This window comes from Phycodurus eques, chromosome 18, assembly GCF_024500275.1.
Source record: "Phycodurus eques isolate BA_2022a chromosome 18, UOR_Pequ_1.1, whole genome shotgun sequence".
In the NCBI taxonomy this organism is placed as follows: domain Eukaryota; kingdom Metazoa; phylum Chordata; class Actinopteri; order Syngnathiformes; family Syngnathidae; genus Phycodurus; species Phycodurus eques.
The window spans coordinates 16,123,132-16,143,093 of NC_084542.1; the positions used below are offsets into that span (position 1 = coordinate 16,123,132).

The 19,962-nt window shown below is 42.2% G+C and overlaps 2 protein-coding genes and 2 long non-coding RNA genes across 6 annotated transcripts in view; 2 read left to right on the forward strand and 2 right to left on the reverse strand.

The window, feature by feature from the left end:
- igf2r (insulin-like growth factor 2 receptor) overlaps positions 1-4,357 on the reverse strand; it is a 29,467-nt gene extending 25,110 nt beyond the window's left edge. For both annotated transcript variants that reach the window (XM_061704992.1, XM_061704991.1), the window contains exons 1-2: positions 4,032-4,357; positions 2,852-2,991 (exon numbers count right to left, since the gene is read on the reverse strand). In XM_061704992.1, coding sequence (XP_061560976.1) covers positions 2,852-2,991; positions 4,032-4,192 — 301 coding nt within the window. In that variant the 5' untranslated portion in view covers positions 4,193-4,357. The remainder of the gene's footprint in view (positions 1-2,851; positions 2,992-4,031) is intronic.
- LOC133417316 (uncharacterized) lies at positions 556-6,813 on the forward strand. Its single transcript, XR_009770340.1, has 3 exons — positions 556-686; positions 4,020-5,418; positions 5,573-6,813. It is a non-coding gene; the product is annotated as an uncharacterized LOC133417316 (long non-coding RNA).
- LOC133417318 (uncharacterized) lies at positions 6,417-19,019 on the reverse strand. The gene is made up of 3 exons (XR_009770341.1): positions 18,824-19,019; positions 18,366-18,586; positions 6,417-6,624 (listed from the first exon to the last, which is right to left on the reverse strand). It is a non-coding gene; the product is annotated as an uncharacterized LOC133417318 (long non-coding RNA).
- On the forward strand, positions 10,080-16,552 carry gpr31 (G protein-coupled receptor 31). Of its 2 annotated transcripts, none has more exons than XM_061704994.1 (3): positions 10,080-10,469; positions 11,157-11,735; positions 15,121-16,552. In XM_061704994.1, exons 2-3 carry the CDS (start codon positions 11,175-11,177, stop codon positions 15,472-15,474), a joined length of 915 nt encoding a protein of 304 aa, XP_061560978.1. In that variant the 5' UTR covers positions 10,080-10,469; positions 11,157-11,174; the 3' UTR covers positions 15,475-16,552. The 2 variants fall into 2 exon arrangements, with proteins under 2 accessions (XP_061560978.1, XP_061560977.1); XM_061704993.1 differs by having other exon boundaries at positions 15,013-16,550.
- Positions 19,020-19,962: the final 943 nt, after the last annotated feature.

The following is a 19,962-nucleotide window of genomic DNA, read 5'->3' on the forward strand; positions in this document are numbered from 1 at the left end:
CTACACCTGCACGAAACAACGCTCCACACCAGCAGGTTGTGCCAGCGCATTCAAAAATGTCCTCTCCCCTTATTTCAGGGAAAATGGCTGTTCCTTCATTTTTCAGAGCCGTCTTGAAAAACAACATTCACCCTGTCACCCTAGCTGAACCCGTGCCGTTTAAAGAAAAACATTTTTGTCGCTGCTGCCATGTTCTGCCCTCGACATAAATAAACTGCAGTGGGAAAAGTTTTGCAAGTGCAACCACACTCACAGCGCCTTCAACATCCAGCAGCGTCATCAGAATCAGAATCAAATGGACATTTTATTTATTGATTGATTATAATTTTATTTACTGTAATTATGACTTTACTACCGCGTCAGCGCAAGTTAGTGACAGACTGGCGCGTTCGGACTTTGGCAGCACCGAGCAACGTGACGATTGTAGTCTCATCCTCTCCGAACGATTGAGGCCTTTGTTTTGCTCTCATGAAAGGAAATGAGTCATAAAAGGAACGTTACACAATGCGGTGACCCAATGACCCCAGATTAAAAAAAAAAGCAAAAAGCCATTTCTGTTGTGTACATATATGCTCTGTCTTTGCACAGTCAACATGATAGAAACTATTAGAGAACTCATTGATATTGTTAATAAACTATTTCCAGGCATTGGGACAATTGAAATGTCAACAAATTAGACTTTCCTGGTAAGTACACACAAATCCATTCAAGAGCAAGACAATTGTGCTCACTTTTGACCGACACTGAAAGTTTATTATTGTGCATAGTGGACATACGTCAGGAAAACCGGAGGAGAACATTAGTTTTGGTACATAACAATTGTTTTCAAAAGTCGAGCCAACATTACACGAGAAGTTACTGATATTTTAAATATCATTAATCTTTTACTGAGACCGCTCAGTTAGCGCAATGACATTAGCGATGGCGCGTGAAGGTAACAGGGCAAAGGTAAATGTTACTGATATGTTCCCACCGTGCTCCTAAATCATTACAGTGTCGTAACTACTTGCTGGTGAGTAGCATAACTATTACAGTGATCAACACACACCAGCTTTGCTCCGTCTTGTGTTCATTTGCGCTGCTTTATTGGCATATCACGTCATGTTACGTCACGAGTCAAATGGACCCACTGTAGGTGAAATTCCACGGTAGCGAGACCACATAAAAAACAATGAGAATAAATAAATTCTAGATTTTAAACACATTATATGTGCTGCATGTGAACACAAATGAATGCAAGCATTAAAAAAAATGTATAGAAAATACTGAAGTTATTGTATCATGTGTATGTCAGATATGTGCCTTTAAGAGGCGGGGCCTGGTGGCATGGCGTGTGACCTGAGTGAGTATTCGCGAGTGTCTGGCTGTGAGCTGTGGCCGACACCAGCTCCCGTGTGATTGTACTCATTGCACTCATGCGTTTTTACTATTCGATTAATGGACGGCTGAAAAGTGCATTGCGACTGTGGCTCTCCTTTCCCCCCACGTGAGGGCATTTACTCGAAGCACGTGGACTGTAAAACCCATAAAAAAAATAAACACTATAAACCATAGATTTCCACAGTATAACGGGGTTTTCTGCAACAGACATACAGTAAATCCGTTCCACAAAAAAAATATGTGATGCCAACGATGAACAGGGAATACTGAATAACGAAAATGGTTCATTTCACTTATTTGGAAGTTGGGGTGACAATGATTTTGGTTTTTTGTTTGTTTGACGCTTACAGAAACTTATACGTGGCCCGGGTCAGAATGACTCACTAAAAGGATTGCAGTTCCTGAAAAACGAAGGTAACAAGAGATGTATTAACCATCAAATCATTCGGATCGAAGAAAGTTGAACTACGGAAAACTACAATGCAGAACTATGAAACACAAAGAAGGACAAATGACTGTTGGGCAAAATTGCTTGTTCCTGTACAATACGAGCCGAGCCCGTTGTGTCTCTTGTCATCCTGCAGCGCGACCGAAAAAGCTGTAAAACATCTTTAGCCGTGTGGCTGTCACGGGACAGTTCGTAAATGTTTGCTGGAAGTCGACGCTGCCCTCGTTCAGGAGCGACTTAGGCTGGGGGAGAAGGCCAGAAAATAAAGTCTCGGCTTTTTCTTTAGATGCTTTTTTTCACACACACACACACACACACACACGCACACACACACACGCACACACACACACACACACACACACATACAAATCCCCGCTTTGCTTATAGAAAAAACAAATGAAAATGACTTGATTCAAGTCAAGTTTTACTGTTTGTTTTTTTTCCCCTTCTGGGCCTTGCTTTATTTCTCCTGATACCAAACAACCTTTGAAACTTTTTTTTTTTTTAACTTAACATAACTTTGATCAACTTCCACAGAAATATGTTTTTCTTTAGAGGTAGTGTGAAAATAAGTTGGAATAATGTCCCTTCGGTCAAAACGTATATAAACACAAGCCTTCATAAAAATGAACATTTTAAATCAATTAACCACCGCCCCCACACTCTCTCATAGGAGTATAAATCACTGCTTTTGTAATGTGAAAATGATTCCACTCATGTTGTCTGTTTCTTATTAAGGAATTAAACTCACTAGTCCTTTTTTTTTTGTTTTCTTTTTTAATAGTCGGAAAAGTCGCTGACTGTGCTTTTGTAAATTAGCTTCACTCTGTTCGCAGCCGTGTTGCTAGTCTCAGCGGTGCACGTCAGCGAAGATACGCTTTGAACTACAGAAGCCACTCGACAAAAAAATAAATAAATAAATAAATAAAAATTTAACAACAAACCTCCAGGCAAATTAACTCCAATTAATTGATAAATCAATCGTCAAGCACAAGACGAGACACAAGGACACGACGGACTCACCGACAGATTGGTAAATATCGCCGGTCAGGTCGCGGGCGCAGACAGCGGTGCCTTCGCCGCAGGGAGTGGACGGGGACGAATCGCACAGCTTGAGCGTGTAGCTTATTTTATTATCCAGGTCGATGGCCTCCCATTTGTAGCTATGGAAAAATAAAAAAATAAAAATAAATAAAAAAGGAATAAGTTCAAGAAGAATCTCAAGACACGTTCCTGCGCAGTTCACACAGTTCCGAAGAAAGTGGCCACACATCAACACAAACGTTTTGCATAAAGTGAACCGACAGACGACTAAATGGGACGGGAGAACATTTATTTCTTTGTTAGTTTTTCTAGTCATCATGCTTTGCTTTGAGTTTGACTTTGTGTAAAGCAATTGGTTTCAGGTGTATTGTTGTTAAAGTGCTGTTAATCTATAATTAAAGTTGCTCTGCCCCTAAAACGAACCAATTTCACCATGGCGAGTGGTATGCAGTAAAAATATGTCCATCTTTCTTGATCCTTGGCGTATTTTGAGCACGATATACACAATATGTTTATGTAGACCCTTGGGAAGTGTTGTAAATTGTGGGGTGTTTATTAAAAAAATTATTTTAAAAAAAACATAACTTAAGGTAAGTAACACATTCAAATAAGTGTAATGGGCAAAATTTTGCATCATTTATTTGTATGGACTTAATATGGCTCAAACGTACTATGTTTGTCATCGAGGAGGATATAATTGCGTGCCAGCTCGCTGCTGTGTCAATATTTGCGCATTTTGCCAGCTAAGTGTTCGTTGGTGCTGGTCGGAGATGATAACAGTCGGGCAAGTACAGTGGAGTGTTGTTGAGCGGTTAGCCGTTAGCTTGAGCAGCTCAAGCTAACCCCAAATCCCAAAAAGAGCTCTCGAAGCTCCTCAAGACATTCCTACCGTGACAAAGAATATATATATATATCGTCACAAATAATAATGAAAAAATATATAAAAATAAAAATGTAAAAAAAAGTTGACAAGACGAGGAAAGCAATGGCTGACTCATGTTTACCAGTCCTAGTTTGAATGTCAGGAGGCGGTAGCGTGATCACATGATCAGTATATGATTATGCAAGTTTATATTATTATAATAATTATTATTATTTGTATTTCATTTGAATAAAGCCTACGTGGTGGTGTTTGTTTGCGATGGAGGTGTGTTTGTACCTGCAGAGGTCCTGGTACCACAGACTTGCCTCTTTCTCCTTCACCACCGCCGCCGTCGTCGTCGTCGCTCCGGAGCGGAACAGCAAACATCCCGCACAAGCCACCAAGCAAAGCAGCCGCCCGAGAGGCGAGCCACGCCGGCCGTGCTTCGGTAAAATCATGCTCGAGCAGGCTGACGGTTCAGCAGGACGACATGATCAGCGCGCGACGAGAAGAGGAGAATCGCTCGGAAGGAAGTGAATGCACCACATGATCGCAACGTCACATGACTGGCGTGTTGCTCGGGCGCGCGGCCTTCATGGAACCTGGGACATTCGTGCACGGCCTCTTCGTGAAGCCAACACATACTGCTGTAGTATTGGAAAGGGGGGAAACATTTCTCAACAGATAACGTGGGGGAAAAAATCTGATCAAAACATGTAAATTAACAATTAACAATAAATTAACCACCCGGCTAGCTTGATCACTGTCATTTAGCAAGTACAATTGTACACAGTAGGCAACATATTTGCGCCTTTGCTCCCTGACGTCAAAAATAAATGCACATTTTTTAAATTGTGTTCAAGTGGACCTTAACGGAGAGTTTGCGATTAAAAAAATAAAATCCATTTTTGTATTTTTTTAACTGTCAGTATGAACTGACAAGTACATAAAGAAAATGATCTTTTAAAAAAAAGCCTTCTGTGGGCCCCACTTATACCGCTATTTTTATTTTTAAGAAGCCACCGCGCCCGAGGAAAAACAACCAATCAGTGATAAAAGGTGTGACTGACGACGTATCAAAATCTTTCTCGTACACTTTGTGATGATGTTGCCACCCGTTACTTTGGGCTTGAGGAGCTTTGCTTCAAACTGTGGTGGAATGTCAACCTCCAGTTGAAAAGAAGGAATGGCATATGTGCACCAGCACCCAGAAGCACTTCCAGTTTAACCGGTTATCGGCAAATTAGTTTCTGGTTAGGAGCCATTCAAAATGAACGGAGAGAAAAATCTAATTTAAAGTGCTTTATCCGACAGAAAAATGAGTAAATATAATGTGAAGGATACTTTTAAGTTCCATAAAATGATGGGTGGCTCAAATGAGCTTTGCTGAGTGCCACTTTGAACCTATTATAGCGAAAATTCGCTTCCTTTTCCCAAAATTGTGTAGTTAATCTCTCCAATTTGAGTGCCGAGAACGGGCCTTGTCTTATAGCGCCCCCTGTTGGAGGAAAACTGTCCCAACTGACTCAGCTGCCCCAACGTGACCTAATTTCTTTTTTTCCCCCTCCAGTGAATCACTGTGACGTGTTTGCACACGTCTACCCTTTCAGTCTCGCAAGGGAAAATATAAGCTTGAGACCCAAAACTGCAAGGAGGCCGGAGAATGGAATGAATCGAACAGATGGTGCTTATAGTGTTAGTAAAAAAAAATAATAATAATGCGTGGTGCATTTTTATTTATTTGTGCTAATTATAATCCCTCATTGGGAATTCAATTGATCTTCTGCTGTGTACATTTAACTGTTTTTCTTTTTGTTTTTGTTTTTTGTCTGCAGCAGGACTCCAACGCTATTCCAGCAACGCAAGTCCGTCCAGACGAGTGCTGGTCACTCGTCACTGTCAGGGGAAGTATATACAACTGTACAAACAATTACAAACAATGCAACTGGTCGCCGGTCATTTGCAGGCCAAGTCAAGACAGTTCATGATGATGATAGGGCACACGTTGTGCAGAGAACGTGCAAACGTCACACAGGGAGGCCGGAGCTGTACGTACATGTACATAATAAAAATATATATTTAAAAAAAAAAAAAAAGCTAGCATCAGATCAGACGAGGGCAGCATACCTCAATTTCTGTCACAACTGTCAGTTTCAGATCTGCTGCTACACTGACTCATTAGTTAACGTTAGAGCGTAGGAGTTTGTTTGCACAATTTTGTCTCTATTTGCGCCGAAGAAAGATTCGTAATTCGTGTACACTTGTCATCATACATTTAAAAATATTTATGGATATGTATACAGAGACATGCCTTCACTCCGGCGAGGCATGATGATACCAGAAGGTGCAGGCAACGACTCGTATGCTGAAAAACAACTCCAAATAGTTTTGTGCAGCGTTGGTGTGCGCGTGATAAATGATTGCCTCGTAAAGCCCATTTAAACCTACCGAATTTGTAGTCTTTCATCTTTTCGAATGGCAAATGCAAATATCCTGGTGGTAGAGGTGCACAAACAAGTCTTGAATTTACTTGAAAGCCTGGGAAAAAAACAACGTTGTTTTGAATTTGCAAGTGAGCAGAAATTTTGCATGAAGTGCTGAACTCCAGAGGAAAACCATGAGACCGACTGCATGTAGAAATGTTTAAATTTCAACTTAAGACAATTTATACACTTTGGCATTTGGTTAAATCACACCTAGTAAGCAATGAGTGGGGATTTTGGCCTGTTTTACTGTCGCTTCACCTCTGTCCTTCCCCCTTCTCCTGTGGTGGTGGCAACGATCGACGTGAGGCTGTTGCTGTAAGGATTCTGCGTCGACCGACGGCATGTGAGGAGGACCGCGTCCCTGTTTTTGGTTTTGTTTTTTTCAAGCAGAGGGGGATCATCGCCTGAACACACAAATCAGATTTTAGTGGAACAAAATCTGAGATTGGTCTCAGAGACTTACCTGAGTGACATACCTCGGTGTGAAGGGCAGGAAGTATTCAAAGACAAAAAAAAAAAGCAAAGACAAAATCTGCTTTTAGTAATGTTTGCTTTTTCTCAAGTGAACAGGAAGAAAAAAAAATAGATTGAAATCGTAAATCAGATAATTGTGGGGGGGGGGGGGGGGGGGATATGATATGTGATTGGAAGGCCATTGGATGCGTGCATGTGTTTTGCCCTTCTGCGAAATAACTTTCATTGCATCACTTCCATGAGCTCTCTGGTTTTTGTTATCAGCCAGCATTGCACGCATACGCTGATAAAAATCAGCCCCACTCTGTGAACATTGCAACACACAATGAGAATAAAACAAACACACATTTATATCAAATACTTGGCATATAAAATCATTAGAATGATAAAATAGGTGCACTTGTTAATGGAGGCTAAAGCTAATCTAACAAAGGTACATGCTAACATGAGTAGTTACTTTGATTTAGTTGTATTATAACCTTTTTTTTTTACTAATTCTAAATTTATACACTTGTGTGATAGTCAACATTTGGTACAGTGGTTTAAAAATGGTGAAATATGCTAAGCTAACAACGGTATTCAGGCTAAATGCTAACAGAAAATGTGTATATGAGTATACCTTCAAAAAGTATATCTTCAAACGTGAGGAGTTTATTTTTAGTTTTATTGTAGCTAAATTGTTCACTTGCATGACAGTTAACAATTTGTACGGTAGTTTAAAAATAAGTGTTCAGTGAGGACTAAAGACAGTAGGCTAATGAAAGCCACATGCTAAATGCTAACAGATGTTGCCCTGCCTGCCCCTTCACATTTAATTAGAGATGTCTTCAGAGGATGATTAGATGTACTTTTGTTGTATTATAACTTACTTCTACGCTTGTATGACAGGGAAGTTAGCGAACACATTAAATATTATACATATAATATAATATTAAATATAACAAATACTGTCATAGAGGGTTGTTCCCCCCCAAAATATTTTATGGCAGTGGGACTGTCCATGCTCCAGAGCTCCCCCTACAGGTGGGAGGTGCCATTTGACTTTTTTTATGATATCATACTGTTACATATCGAGGTCAACTTCTCTTTTGACTCCACTTTCGCTTCTTGATATGGGTTTGCCGCGGTGTCGGTCTGGCGTTGCGGTTTCATCTCTGTGTCTTTCCTGAGTTTTCAAGACTCTCCCGCCAGGGGACCCGGCCCTGCCGACCCTCTCGGGGGCCGCCAAAGTTGTGCTCGGCGCCAACAACGAGGTCAGAATATGAGGAGTATAAAGCTAAAAAGATCATTGTTGAGAATTTGTGAGTAGGGGGAGGCTACTTGGAAATAGCAAGTGTAACTTGAAATGATTTGAAGGATTATGGAAATGTACTTTTCAACGTCTTGTATACAAACAGTTGTGTGCCTGGAATGCGTGCCCACTCATCGAGCGTGAAGTTAAACGACCAAGTCACGGGTTCGTCAGCGGCCTATTTCTGCACTGTGACGTAATAAGTGTGGCGAATTAACATCATAACCCCGCCCCCGCACTGATTTCCTCATATTGCCAGTCGTTTTAGAGCTGCATATTCTCTTCACAGCTGTGCGTGTCACCCAAAAAAAACAAAAAACAAAAAAACATTTTCAGGTTAAACACCTGACAGAGGTGCGTAAATGTCTGAGACGCCGTTGACGTCAGCATGGGACGTCTCGGGGGCAAAACTAGGCGGGCGAGGCCGAAATGGAAGAGTTCAGGAGCTTGGTCAGCTGCGGGGCAAAAACTTGGATGACAAAAGGAATTCATTCAAGTGGGGATTCTAATCTTGCCTCAGTATTTGTCCCCAGTGGAGCTGAATCACGTTTGAGACCAACGATGAACTTAGAAACGCTGACTCGTCCGAGTCATAACGAGAAGTCTGCGCTTCCCTGCCGCGACCTGACCCCGGATAAGCGGAAGAAAACGGACGGATGGATGGAGAATCTCAAAATAAAGTTGTATTTTTTTAGAAGGAAAAATATAAAGTTTTTCTTGTTTTACAAAAAGTCACCAAATATTTCTTTTTGGGAGGGGGGGGGGGGGGGGGGGACAAATGTTTTGAAAATAATTGAAAATGTCTAAAGAAAAGTCTTCATTTCGTGAAAATAAAGTTGTGTATAATATTAGAAACTTTTATTCGGATGTTTATTCGGATTCGAAAATTCAAATTCAAAAAAAGCATGACAGACGTGACCGGAGAAAGTCTGACATCGAACGAGCTGTCCGGACTTGTCTAGTCAGGAGGCATGCGGGAACCTTTCCACCTCCTCCTCTTCCCTGAGGAACACCGCATTCCTCGCAGCTTCTCCTCCGCATTGGCAGCGACATAAATCACAAGCTCCACCGTCAATTCCCACGCATCCTAAGCAGATCCCACCGGCGGCGCAAGCGCAGCAATTGACGCTGAGGGGGGCGTTCACTGCAACGCTGAGAAACTCTCACTCATTAAGAAACTACTGTACATCCAGAGGCGTCGCTAGTCCTACTTTTGGGGGGGGCTTCATCGAAGGGTCAACCAAGCCTATGTCTACGAAACGAACAAAAACAGCTACGCGAGACACTTGATTGTTTTGCGTAAATTGTTTCCAAAACTGAAGTCATCTTCAGAAGGCGTCCATTAGGTTCGCTAAAGACGTTACATCAGCTTTCACGTTGAGTCAAATAGTTGTCATGATTTACAAAGTGTGTGTGACGTACTGACAACTATAAATTGTCTTTGAACAAACATAACGTTTGTTGAAGACTAAATTGTCATTGATGTTTCGCAATATTTTACGTTTGCTTCATTGTTTTTGGTTTTTACCGAAACATGCCTGTCAGGCACATTAATGACTCAAAATTGTCTTTGCTCAGTTCAACACTAAATTCTCTTTGAATGTTTTACGTTATCGTCATTGGATTCATCTTTGACGTTTACAAAAAAAAAAAGAATAATCTGTTAGCTTCACTTTGCCAAAGCGTACGTCAGGCCTGACAACTCTCGATCGATCGTCATTGCCTGTAAAAACGAACATTAGTTCTGTTGGAGACTAAATTGTCTTTGATGCTTCCAAAGACTCGTGCATGAGTTGAGCATGAGCTGAGCTGGCATTGCCCGATCCAGAGGAGGATGGGGTCTTGGGGGGTTTGGGGGGGTTGCATCGGAAAGCTGTCACTCAGGAGAAAATATGTCAGCGACACGCAGCTCTCGGAATAGCTCGGCAGGTTGTTCTCACAGTCGGTGCCAAGAGATTTCGGGCCGTCCGCGGCTGCACGTACGTCCGTCGGCACGTCCACGCTACTGTTGAGCCATGCGACTGCAGGCTGCGCGCTGGGCCGGCTGGGCCCTCGGTGACTCACCTCCTGGGGATATAAAGGAGGAGCCTTGAGATGAGAGCAGAAACCAGTTGTGCCACTCTCCTGCTGCGAATCACTTCCAGAGCTGCAGCTGAACGGAAACACAACAAGCTGGAACTCCGCTTCCCCCCCGTCCAGTCAGGACCCTGCGCCCACCGGGAACCCTCGCACCCACCAGGAAGCCCTCTCGGTAAACAAACAACTTGGAACTTTGGCCCGCATTCCGCTGAAGAAACCAGCCGGACGGCATTCAGGGGTTTGACAATCAGGACCTCTTGTCGACTCGATGCCCGAGCGGGTCGGCTGTTCGGACTCGATCACCGGTAGCCCACCACTCGCTCTTGAGGACTTGTGAGCTGCGAGAACTAAAATAAGGGCGGCAAAATTCTTCTGGACTCCGCCTTTTCCAGCTCCTTGGCTCAGGTACTACAGAACAATGCATACCAAAACCAGCAGACACTTTTAACACCCTTGCTATTAACTTCAAATCAAATAGCCAAATTTAAATCCTCCACCATCCATCATCTGCTTCTGGGTTCCTTCATCTTTTATCGTGTGTGGAGCGTGCAGTCAGCGTGAATGACAAAGGCCTATTTCACTTAACAATGTAAAAGATGTATTTGGAAAATGATTGGCAATTTTGAATATTTCTTTTTACCCGGTCTTCATTTTCACACGCGATTGGAAGCGGACATCTGTGAGGCTACGTGAGCGATGTTTGTTTTTAATATACTTCATGTGGCATTAAATGCTTTTTTGGTTTTGTTGGATTTACCCACGGTTCACCTGCAGGGGGTCGAAAAGCGCGATCAATTTTGCCGCTTGTTTTATGAGCAACCCGTCAAGAAAGGTTACATTTTCATGTTACAAGAGCACCATAATCTCCAGATTTCAAATCACATTTGAAAACTAAACCAATCAATTTCAATTGAAATGAAATCTGATGATTGCTTTTCCAAAGTCACAAAGAGCCACAGCAGAATGACGAAAGAGCCACGTGCGGCTCTGGAGCCACAGGTTGCAGACCCCCGCGGTAGCGTGAGACAAATTCAACGCGCGTTTGAACAGATTTGGCTCATCGAGACGATTGTGATTCCGATTCCGGAGCAGATCCCCGCGGCCGCCCGTATGGCAAACGGCTCCATGTACCAGCTCATCGAGGACTGCGAGGCCACGCACAAGGCGCTCTACAAGTTCTACGCCGCCGTCATGATCGTCACCGTCATCCTGGCCTTGCCGCTCAACGCGTCGGTGCTGCACCTCTTCCTCTTCAAGATGAAGTTCTGGAAGTCCAACACCAACCACGTCTTCCTCTTCAACCTGGTGCTGGCCGACATCCTGCTGCTCTTCAGCCTGCCCATCAAGGCGTACAACTACATCCAGGGCGAGAGGCGCCACGGCAACGACGCCGTCTGCAAGGCCATGCTCTTCATGCTCTTCCTCAACCGGGGAGCCAGCATCGCCTTCCTCACCGTCACGTCCATCGACCGCTACTTCAACGTGGTGCACCCGGGCCGCAAGAATCTGCTGAAGGCTCTCAAGAAGTCGCCGCACATCTCCATCTTCATCTGGCTGCTGCTTCTGCCCCTCACCATCCCCACCATGCTCAAGAACTTCGACTGCTGCAACAGCCACAAGAGGGACGACGACGGTGACGTAGTAAGCGAGCAGGACGACACCCTCATCAAGGTACGGACGTAAGACTTGTATCGAGGTGCAACAATGAATCGATTCATCGACAGCAATTCTGATCATCAATTCACCGTCGAGAGAATTTATTTGACTTCAAATGGTCTGAAGCCTCGGAATTTCAGCCCACTCAATATTTTCTAGTCCTCCGTGAAAGCAAACGGATTCACTTCATGTTAAATCAAAATAAGACATTTGCAAACATCGGCTTTTACTTCGGAAAACAACGATCGACACTTAGGGACGGTGTGGCCCAAACCAGTAAATGGATCATAATCAATGATTTTCTGCACTGTCAATTTGAAATAATGCCCAGTTATATATATATATATATATATATATATATATATATATATATATATATATATATATATATATATATATATCCGATTAATCGAAATAAATGCCATAAATCTGTCCCAACCCCCCTCCCAAAAAACAACCCCGAAATTTGTTTTTGGGCTCTTAAAAGAAAAATAAGATTTTTAGACTTTTTAAAAACAATCACACTGCTATGACATAATTAAATAGAATGTAAAGAATTAAACAGTTTGTACATCAGCTGCAACCCAACTAATTGTGCTGCTCCTTCTGGTATCCCTGTCTTGGCCACCGGGAGGCAGTACAATAGAGCCAAGCAAACACAAACAGAGAACAATAGTACTTCTACTACTACTACTACTACTACTACTACTACTGGAAGTGACTCGGTAAGATGTATGTGTCCGTGAGTATTGTTGTATTATCTGTATCTCCATTTGCAACTATCGATGCAAACCGTGAGCAAGTTGATCGCGTTTTGCCAAGCGAAGCACACTTTCGTAAGGCAAAGCTTTGTGCGTGTTTGAAATACACAAGGTGCATTTCTCTGTGTTTCATGTTGGGTTTGACAGTAAACGTCAACTGGGGGAGGCGGTCAACATCTTGAAGCCTCTTTTTTGAGGAATTTTTCAAAGTTTGCCAAACTGTTGCTTGAATGGAGTTCACTGCCACCGGGCAGCGCTCGAAAGATGAACCGCGATGTAGCGGTGGAGCTGTGGCCTACGAGGCCTTGTGCACTGCAATTTAAAGTTCATAGGAGCAACTCATAGGCTCCATGCTTGACGTGTAGCGCCAGTCTATTAATAAAACAGTTAGCGCAGCGGTTAGCGCTGTGCCCTCACGGGAAGAAAGTTTACATGGGATCTCGGCTGCTACTCCGGCTTCCTGCCACATTCCAAAAACATGCGTGCGCTGATCGCTCTAAATTGCTTTGGGTGTTTACAAAAAAATTAAAAAAAAACCTCACATCGGCTGAAACTCCTTCCATCCATCCATTTTCTGAGCCGCTTCTCCTCACAAGGGTCGCGGGCGTGCCGGAGCCTATCCCAGCTATCGTCAGGGCAGGATGGCGGGGCACACCCTGAACCGGTTGCCAGCCAATCGCAGGGCACATACAAACAAACAACCATTCGCGCTCACATTCACACCTACGGGCAATTTTGAGTTGTCAATCGAACTCGCATGCATGTTTTTGGGATGCGGGAGGAAACCGCAGTGCCCGGAAGAAAACCCACGCGGGCACGGGGAGAACATGCAAACTCCACACAGGCGGGGCCGGGGATTGAACCCCGGTCCTCAGAACTGTGAGGCAGACGCTCTAACCAGTCGTCCACCGTGGCGCCTGGCTGAAACTCACAAAGTAAAATATCTTTAGGATTCACAGAAAACAAATGATAGATATATGATGATATATTGAAGACTCTAATAGTCTTTGATGTATACATAAATGTGCATTAAATAATAAATTGTATTCAGTGTTTACAAAAAAACGTACTTAAGTCCAAACTGTCTTCAATATTTACAAAAACACATACTGTACTGAAGACTAAATTGCCATTCCTTGTTTACAGAACTAAAAGTTAGGTTTGAGGAAGACTCATCAATAATTCCAACATGTACTGGACATTAAGTTAATGGGAGCCTTGTCTCTGATATTGATTTACGAATTCAAATTTCATACCTTCAAGACTGTCATTTGCATTTTGATTTACAAAAATGTAAACAGTACATTCGGTCCATTAATGACTTATGTTTTTTTTTTTTTTTTTTTAAACAGTGAATTTTGTTAACGACTCCGTTGTCTTAGTGTGAACAATAACCTTTACAATACAAGACTGTCGCCTAGTTGAAAAGAAAAATAATAATAAAAATAAATTCATTTGGTGAATTGAAGACAGAATTGTCTGTTTAAAAAATGCATTACGTTCTTTGAGCACTAGATTGTCTTCTATATATATATACAAAAAAAAAATGTACACTAGGTTCAACGAAGACTCCAAGTAGATGTTTACACAAATATTAGCTTCATTAAACACTCTGAATTGCCTTTGTGGTTTACTAAAACATATTTATGGGGGGGGGGGGGAATGTTTATAAAAAGGAACGTTAGGTTTGTGGAAGACTGAATTGCCTTTGACATTTAAAGGTCAGCTGACGAATGAAACAAGTGTCCGTGGCGCTACCTCAGCATTGCTCCTGACGCGAGGTCCACCTGGAGAGTGTCAGCGACACCACGCACGCACGCACGCACATGCCAGGGCCGCTAACAAAATACAAAGCAGTGAATATTCAACATGAGATGTTCCGTTTGACGTATTGTTACGTAGCGTGTCAGGTTCTGTAATTATTTACGCGTGAAAATGCATCAGTGACTGTGGCTGTCCTTTCCCACGTGCGAGGGCTTTACAGTATGTTAGCGAAGTGTAAAAACGCCCGTTACTGCTCATTAAATCGCTGCCTCAATTGGGCTTGAAAGCAAGTGTAAAATGTGATAATTGCGTGAAACGGTCCAAGAGAGATGACGAAAATGATCACGGAAATTCTGTAGTTGGTGAGATTGTTAGTGATCCGGTTTATAAGGAAGCTGGAGATAATCATTTCCATCCCTTTTATTCAAAAACAGGACATTATTTCCACCTGACAGTGCAAAAAAAAAAAAAAAAATGCACAAACATAAATTCATTCGGATTCAGTTACTGGTTTGGTCCAGAAAATGCCCGAAAAGACAAAAATATCGATGAAACAAAAATATGATTAGCTTGCTTTCATGGGGGATAAATTGGAGAATCTTGACTGTTGGGAGGCTGAAATTCAGAGGAATTGAATCTCGATGATGAAAATAGTTACCGATTAATTTGATAGTCGGGGGCTTATTCGATAAATCGTTGCCCCTCTAATACTACTAGCTTCGAAGGCCCCGCTTCACGTAACGTCGTCTGTCCTTTCGCCGTGTCAGGACGTGGTGGACAGTTTACGGGAAGCGGTCTTCTTCACGCAAATCCTCATCCCGTTTGTCATCCTGGTCTACTGCACCGCGCACATCGTCAACCGCCTGCGCAAGAAGACGGTGGGCGACCGGACCAAGCTGAGGCGAGCCGTCTTCGTGGTCACCTCGGTCATGGTGGTCTTCTCGCTCTGCTTCTTGCCCTGCGCCATCGCGCGGGCGGTGCTGCTGGCGGCCCGCGTGGAGGAGTGGCGGGAGTCGTCGCAGGACAAGGCGACGGTGGCCTTCGACGGCCTCATGGTTCTGTCCTACTTGGACTGCCTGCTGGACCCGCTCATCTACTGCTTCTGCAGCACCAAGTTCAAGGCGCTCTACTTGTCCAATTATTTCCCCTTCTTGCTGAAGGAAGGCCCGCTGCCGACGGACAGCTCCACAGCGAACACGTCCAACCCCAAACGCGGCAACGTCATCTGAAGGGAGCGTCCGCGCTGAGCCCGGGCCACGATACCGACTACGTTCGTCAAAGGGGACTCCGATGAATTAATGCTGGGAGGACCTGACTTCCGAAATGCTACGGCAGGAATCTCCAAAACCCATGCCAACAATGCAGCCACACACAAAAATAATAATAATAATAATAACACACACACATTTACTCAGGGGTCAAGACTAACTTTTGTTACTAGGATTACACTGGCTTCTAACTTGATTCAATTTTGAAATTATACGGGCGGACACTCTAAATCCACTTGCAAAGTAAATATTTACATTTCCTCTCATTTTCACTGTATTGTTGATAGATACACTGACAATAAATGCAGAAACTGCAATGTTTACCGCGTGTCGGAATATTTCAATCAAAGCAATTTCCTGGACGTGTTGAGCACCTCTGTGCCTTGGTGGAGGTCTGACAGTTTTTCATTTAAACGGGGAAGGTGTGACATTTGTCTTGGTTTTCAAAACCAAGTACTGACTGACTGAACAAAAATATGTTCTTTGGCAACAAATTAATAAGATTATGTTGAATGTGACGTTGAAAATGAGAGTAGCTATCACAAGGTCTTCTACTCACATGTCATTTTCATTCTTTTGTAAATAAATGAAGACGCTGACAAGTTTTGTTTTCTCCAGTGGCCTTTGTCGTCATTCCAGTAAACAACAGCAGATCTAATTACAGGTGGGCGATATAGCCTTGAAATAAAAGTTCCAAAAAAATCTCAATAATCATATTTTCAATTTGAATAGTTTTTCCAATTCGCTTACAGAAAACGCAAATGGCAAAGACATTATTCCAAAAAAGAAATTTGCTTACTTAAATGTGTCATCTAGGTCACCCAAGAAAGCATCACCTGAAATAAATAGTTTCTCCAAGTGCATTACACAATGCAAAAATAAAAGCCTTAGCTCAAATAAAGCGCCTCAATACAAAAATAAAAGCCTTACCTCAAATAAGCACCTCCTTTGGTTCCAAATGCATCATTCACTACAAAATGTAAATGCCTCACCTCAAATAAACACCTTGTTTATCCAAGCGTGTCATCCACTCCAATAATAGCCTCACCTCAAATAAGCACCTTCTTTTTTTTTTAGTGTGTCATCCACTCCAACAAATGCCAAACCTCAAATAAACACCTACCTTTGACTTATATGACTCAATTGAAATAAACAACTTGTTTTTCTAGCGCATCATCCCCTAGAAAAATAAATGCCTCACCTCAAATAAGCGCCTCCTTTATTCTAAGTGTCTTTTACTATAAAATATAAACGCCTCACCTCAAACACCTTTTTCATTTATTTTTTTTCTTGCCGATTAAACTCCCTACCTGTAAGTTAGCATTATTATATATATATATATATATATATATATATAAAGATGGATGTTTTTTGTTGTTGTTTGTTTCACATGAAATGTCATTGGAAGTTGTACCTAATGAAGTGTCCAGTGCGGCATGGAAAGAATGGAAACATGCTCCCGCATTTGACAAACATGACGAAATAAACAACAATCCCATATGACTTCACACGGTGCATTGCGCAACAACTGAAGGTCCTACCGGGAAAATTATGATTCATGTCACTTTGTCATCGTTGATATTCTTTTTCAAGGTTAGACGGAGGTCAGGGGTCACCCAGAGGGGAACGAAATGTCAGATCATAAAATGTTGATGTTTTACCAAATTTTAGGTTGGTTTATGAAAAAACTTCTAACAGGGCAGTGTCACACATGAGGATATTTATATATTAAATACATTTATCTCGTAAAAATCATTGCAGAGTTAATTAAAAAACAAAATTTATATTCAGAACATTAAAAAACAACTATTTCCAACTATGGCATAAATTAGACTGTGATGTCATAAATGTGAGTATTTATACCTTGAATACATTTATATAACAAATGTTTGTTTGTTTTTTCGCAAAGCTAATTAAACAACATTTTTAAAAAAATAAATCTGTTATTTCCTACCATGGCAGGAATCTGAGGAAACCGTCAGACTTGGATTATGTCATCACCTGGGTGGTCATATGACACACATGATGTCATCCTGGCGGCGTTTGCGTGTGTGTGTGTGTGTGTGTGTGTGTGTCTGTCTTTGTGTCTGTGTGTGTCATCTGTGACACATCACAACATTTAAATGGTAAAAGGTGGAAAAGCATTTCCAGTAAACAGAGAAGTTTTCAGAGGTCGAAGAAATATCAGCGTCAGGAACATAGTTTGCATAAATGCACACTTCATTTCTAAAAAAGATTTTTTTTCCCCCCCCCTCATGAATCATCCGGTACAAAACCTAAACGGCTTACATATAAGCACCTAATTTTTTTAATGCGGAATCCACTCCAATAAATGTCAAACCTAAAATAAACGCCTACTCTTTTCCAAGTGTGTCATCTATTACAAAATATAAGCACCTCAACCACATAAACACCTCGTTTGCATCAACCACCTCAAATAAATCCCTTCTTTTTTGTGTGTGTCACCCACTACAAAAACAGACTAAAACTACAGTAAACGGATATGTCATCTGGACCAACTGCATTTCCATTTTTCATGCTTTTTAGTACCTTTCTAACCCCCCCCCCCCCCCCTTACTAATCATTGCTACTTCCTGGTCCACCACCTCTTCTTCATTTCCTTCTCTCCCATTTTCCTCATTCGTCATCTCAAAGTATTCTTTCCATCTATCCAGCACACTGCTAGCACTCGCTAGCATATTTCCATCTCCTGTATATCCTTAATCACCCTAACCTGCAGCACATCCTTCCCATGTCTCAATCTCTCTGTCTGGCCAACGTGTATAAATCCTTTTCTCCCTTACTGTTTAACCTGTGATGACGGTGATCGCAGTCATGTACTGTTGCGTTACCTTGTTGTAATGTTTTGGGGTTCTGGCCCCCGACGGGACGTGTCAGGGCACAACAATCATCATGCAGGCTGGTTTTGGTCCGACGGAGGAGATGAAGCTGGGGATGATGCGTGGGATGTGTGGCGGCACGCCAATGATTGGTTGATAAGTTTGGAAAAGAGGACCAGGTTTTTTTTTCCCCCAAAGGAAGTCATCTGTTTCGTAACTGTTGTCATACGAGTCTAAAAATAAGTTCAATAAGTTAACCTTACAAAAGACGTGCCAAATTTTGGAACTGTGAATGTTAGTTTTTAATTGCGGTACAAGGACACCAAAACTGTTAACATGTAGCAGTTGTGGTTACATGTTACAATGTTCAAACAATGCTGAGCTACAAGGTAGGAGCCATCTGATCTAACAGATCGCTAGCAGATAGTAGTTAGCTTATCGATTAACAACTTCCACTAGTACATAGCTACCTGATCTTGCGACTAGCCGATGCAGCAGTTAGCGTCCCGAGTAACTAGTTCAGTTAGTTGCTAGCTACCTGATCTATCTGCTGGTTTGCCTAGCAGCCAGGCAATCCAGCAGCTAATCTACAAGATAACTGATATTGCCTGCTAATCTAATAGCTAACCTATTTAAAAGTGCGGCTCTCGGGCAGGAAGAGGGAGAGATGAGATTGCCAAATAAGGTTTGTGCGCGTACACGGCAGAACGCAACAAGACAAACAACTTCCTGCTCCCGTAAGCGCTTTCAATCAGTCACATCTTCAAACTGTCCTTGTCGTCGCCATAGCGACGTCACCACTCACATGTGAAGCCGAGCGACAAACCGGCTAATGAATGATTGGCGTCTGAGTCGCCGTTCATTGGCCAGATTATTGTCGGGCAGAGTAATGTTTCACTTCGGGGAAAGAGGAATACCAAGGAGAAGTGTTGTCAGTAAAGAGCCTCACCCCCAACAAACACATACTTCATTGCAACAAATAATACTTAATACTAAGTATAATAATAATAATAATAATAATAATTAATAATACTTCACTACAACAAATAAACACCTGACCTCAAATAAAACCTATTTTTTTCAGATATCTTCTGTCAGATTCAGATTCCACTACGACAAATAAATACCGCACCTTGGTATCTACAACAAATAAACACCTCGCTTAGAAAAAGTGCCTCGTTTTAAGTGCCATCTAATACAAAAAAAGAAACACCTCACTGTACATACATTTTAAAAAATGAATTCCAAACATGTCGTGCACTACAACTAACACCTCACTTTGAAAAAAATACACCTTCTTGTTTCGTGTGTCATCCACAACAACAAATAAACACCTTGCCTCAAATAGATACCTATTTCTTCAAAATGTCTCATCCACTAAAACTAATAAATGCATCGCCCCAAATCCACAACCTCAGTGTCCATGCCAAATAAATGCCTTCTTGTTTCAATTGTACCATCCTCGCCAACAAATAAACACCTCACCTCAAATAAACGCCAAACGTGTCATCCATTCCAACAAATAAACGCCGCACCTCCATTTTCTTCCCCAACCTTGTCATCCACTACAGGCAAATAAACACTTCCTTGTTTCAAGTGTGCCATCAAG

Excerpts from the sequence above, each read along its gene's own strand:
- gpr31 (XM_061704993.1), top strand. The coding sequence starts at position 11,175 with ATGGCAAACGGCTCCATGTACCAGCTCATCGAGGACTGCGAGGCCACG. Across the intron at positions 11,736-15,012 it reads AGGACGACACCCTCATCAAG|GACGTGGTGGACAGTTTACG; the intron begins GTACGGACGTAA and ends TCGCCGTGTCAG.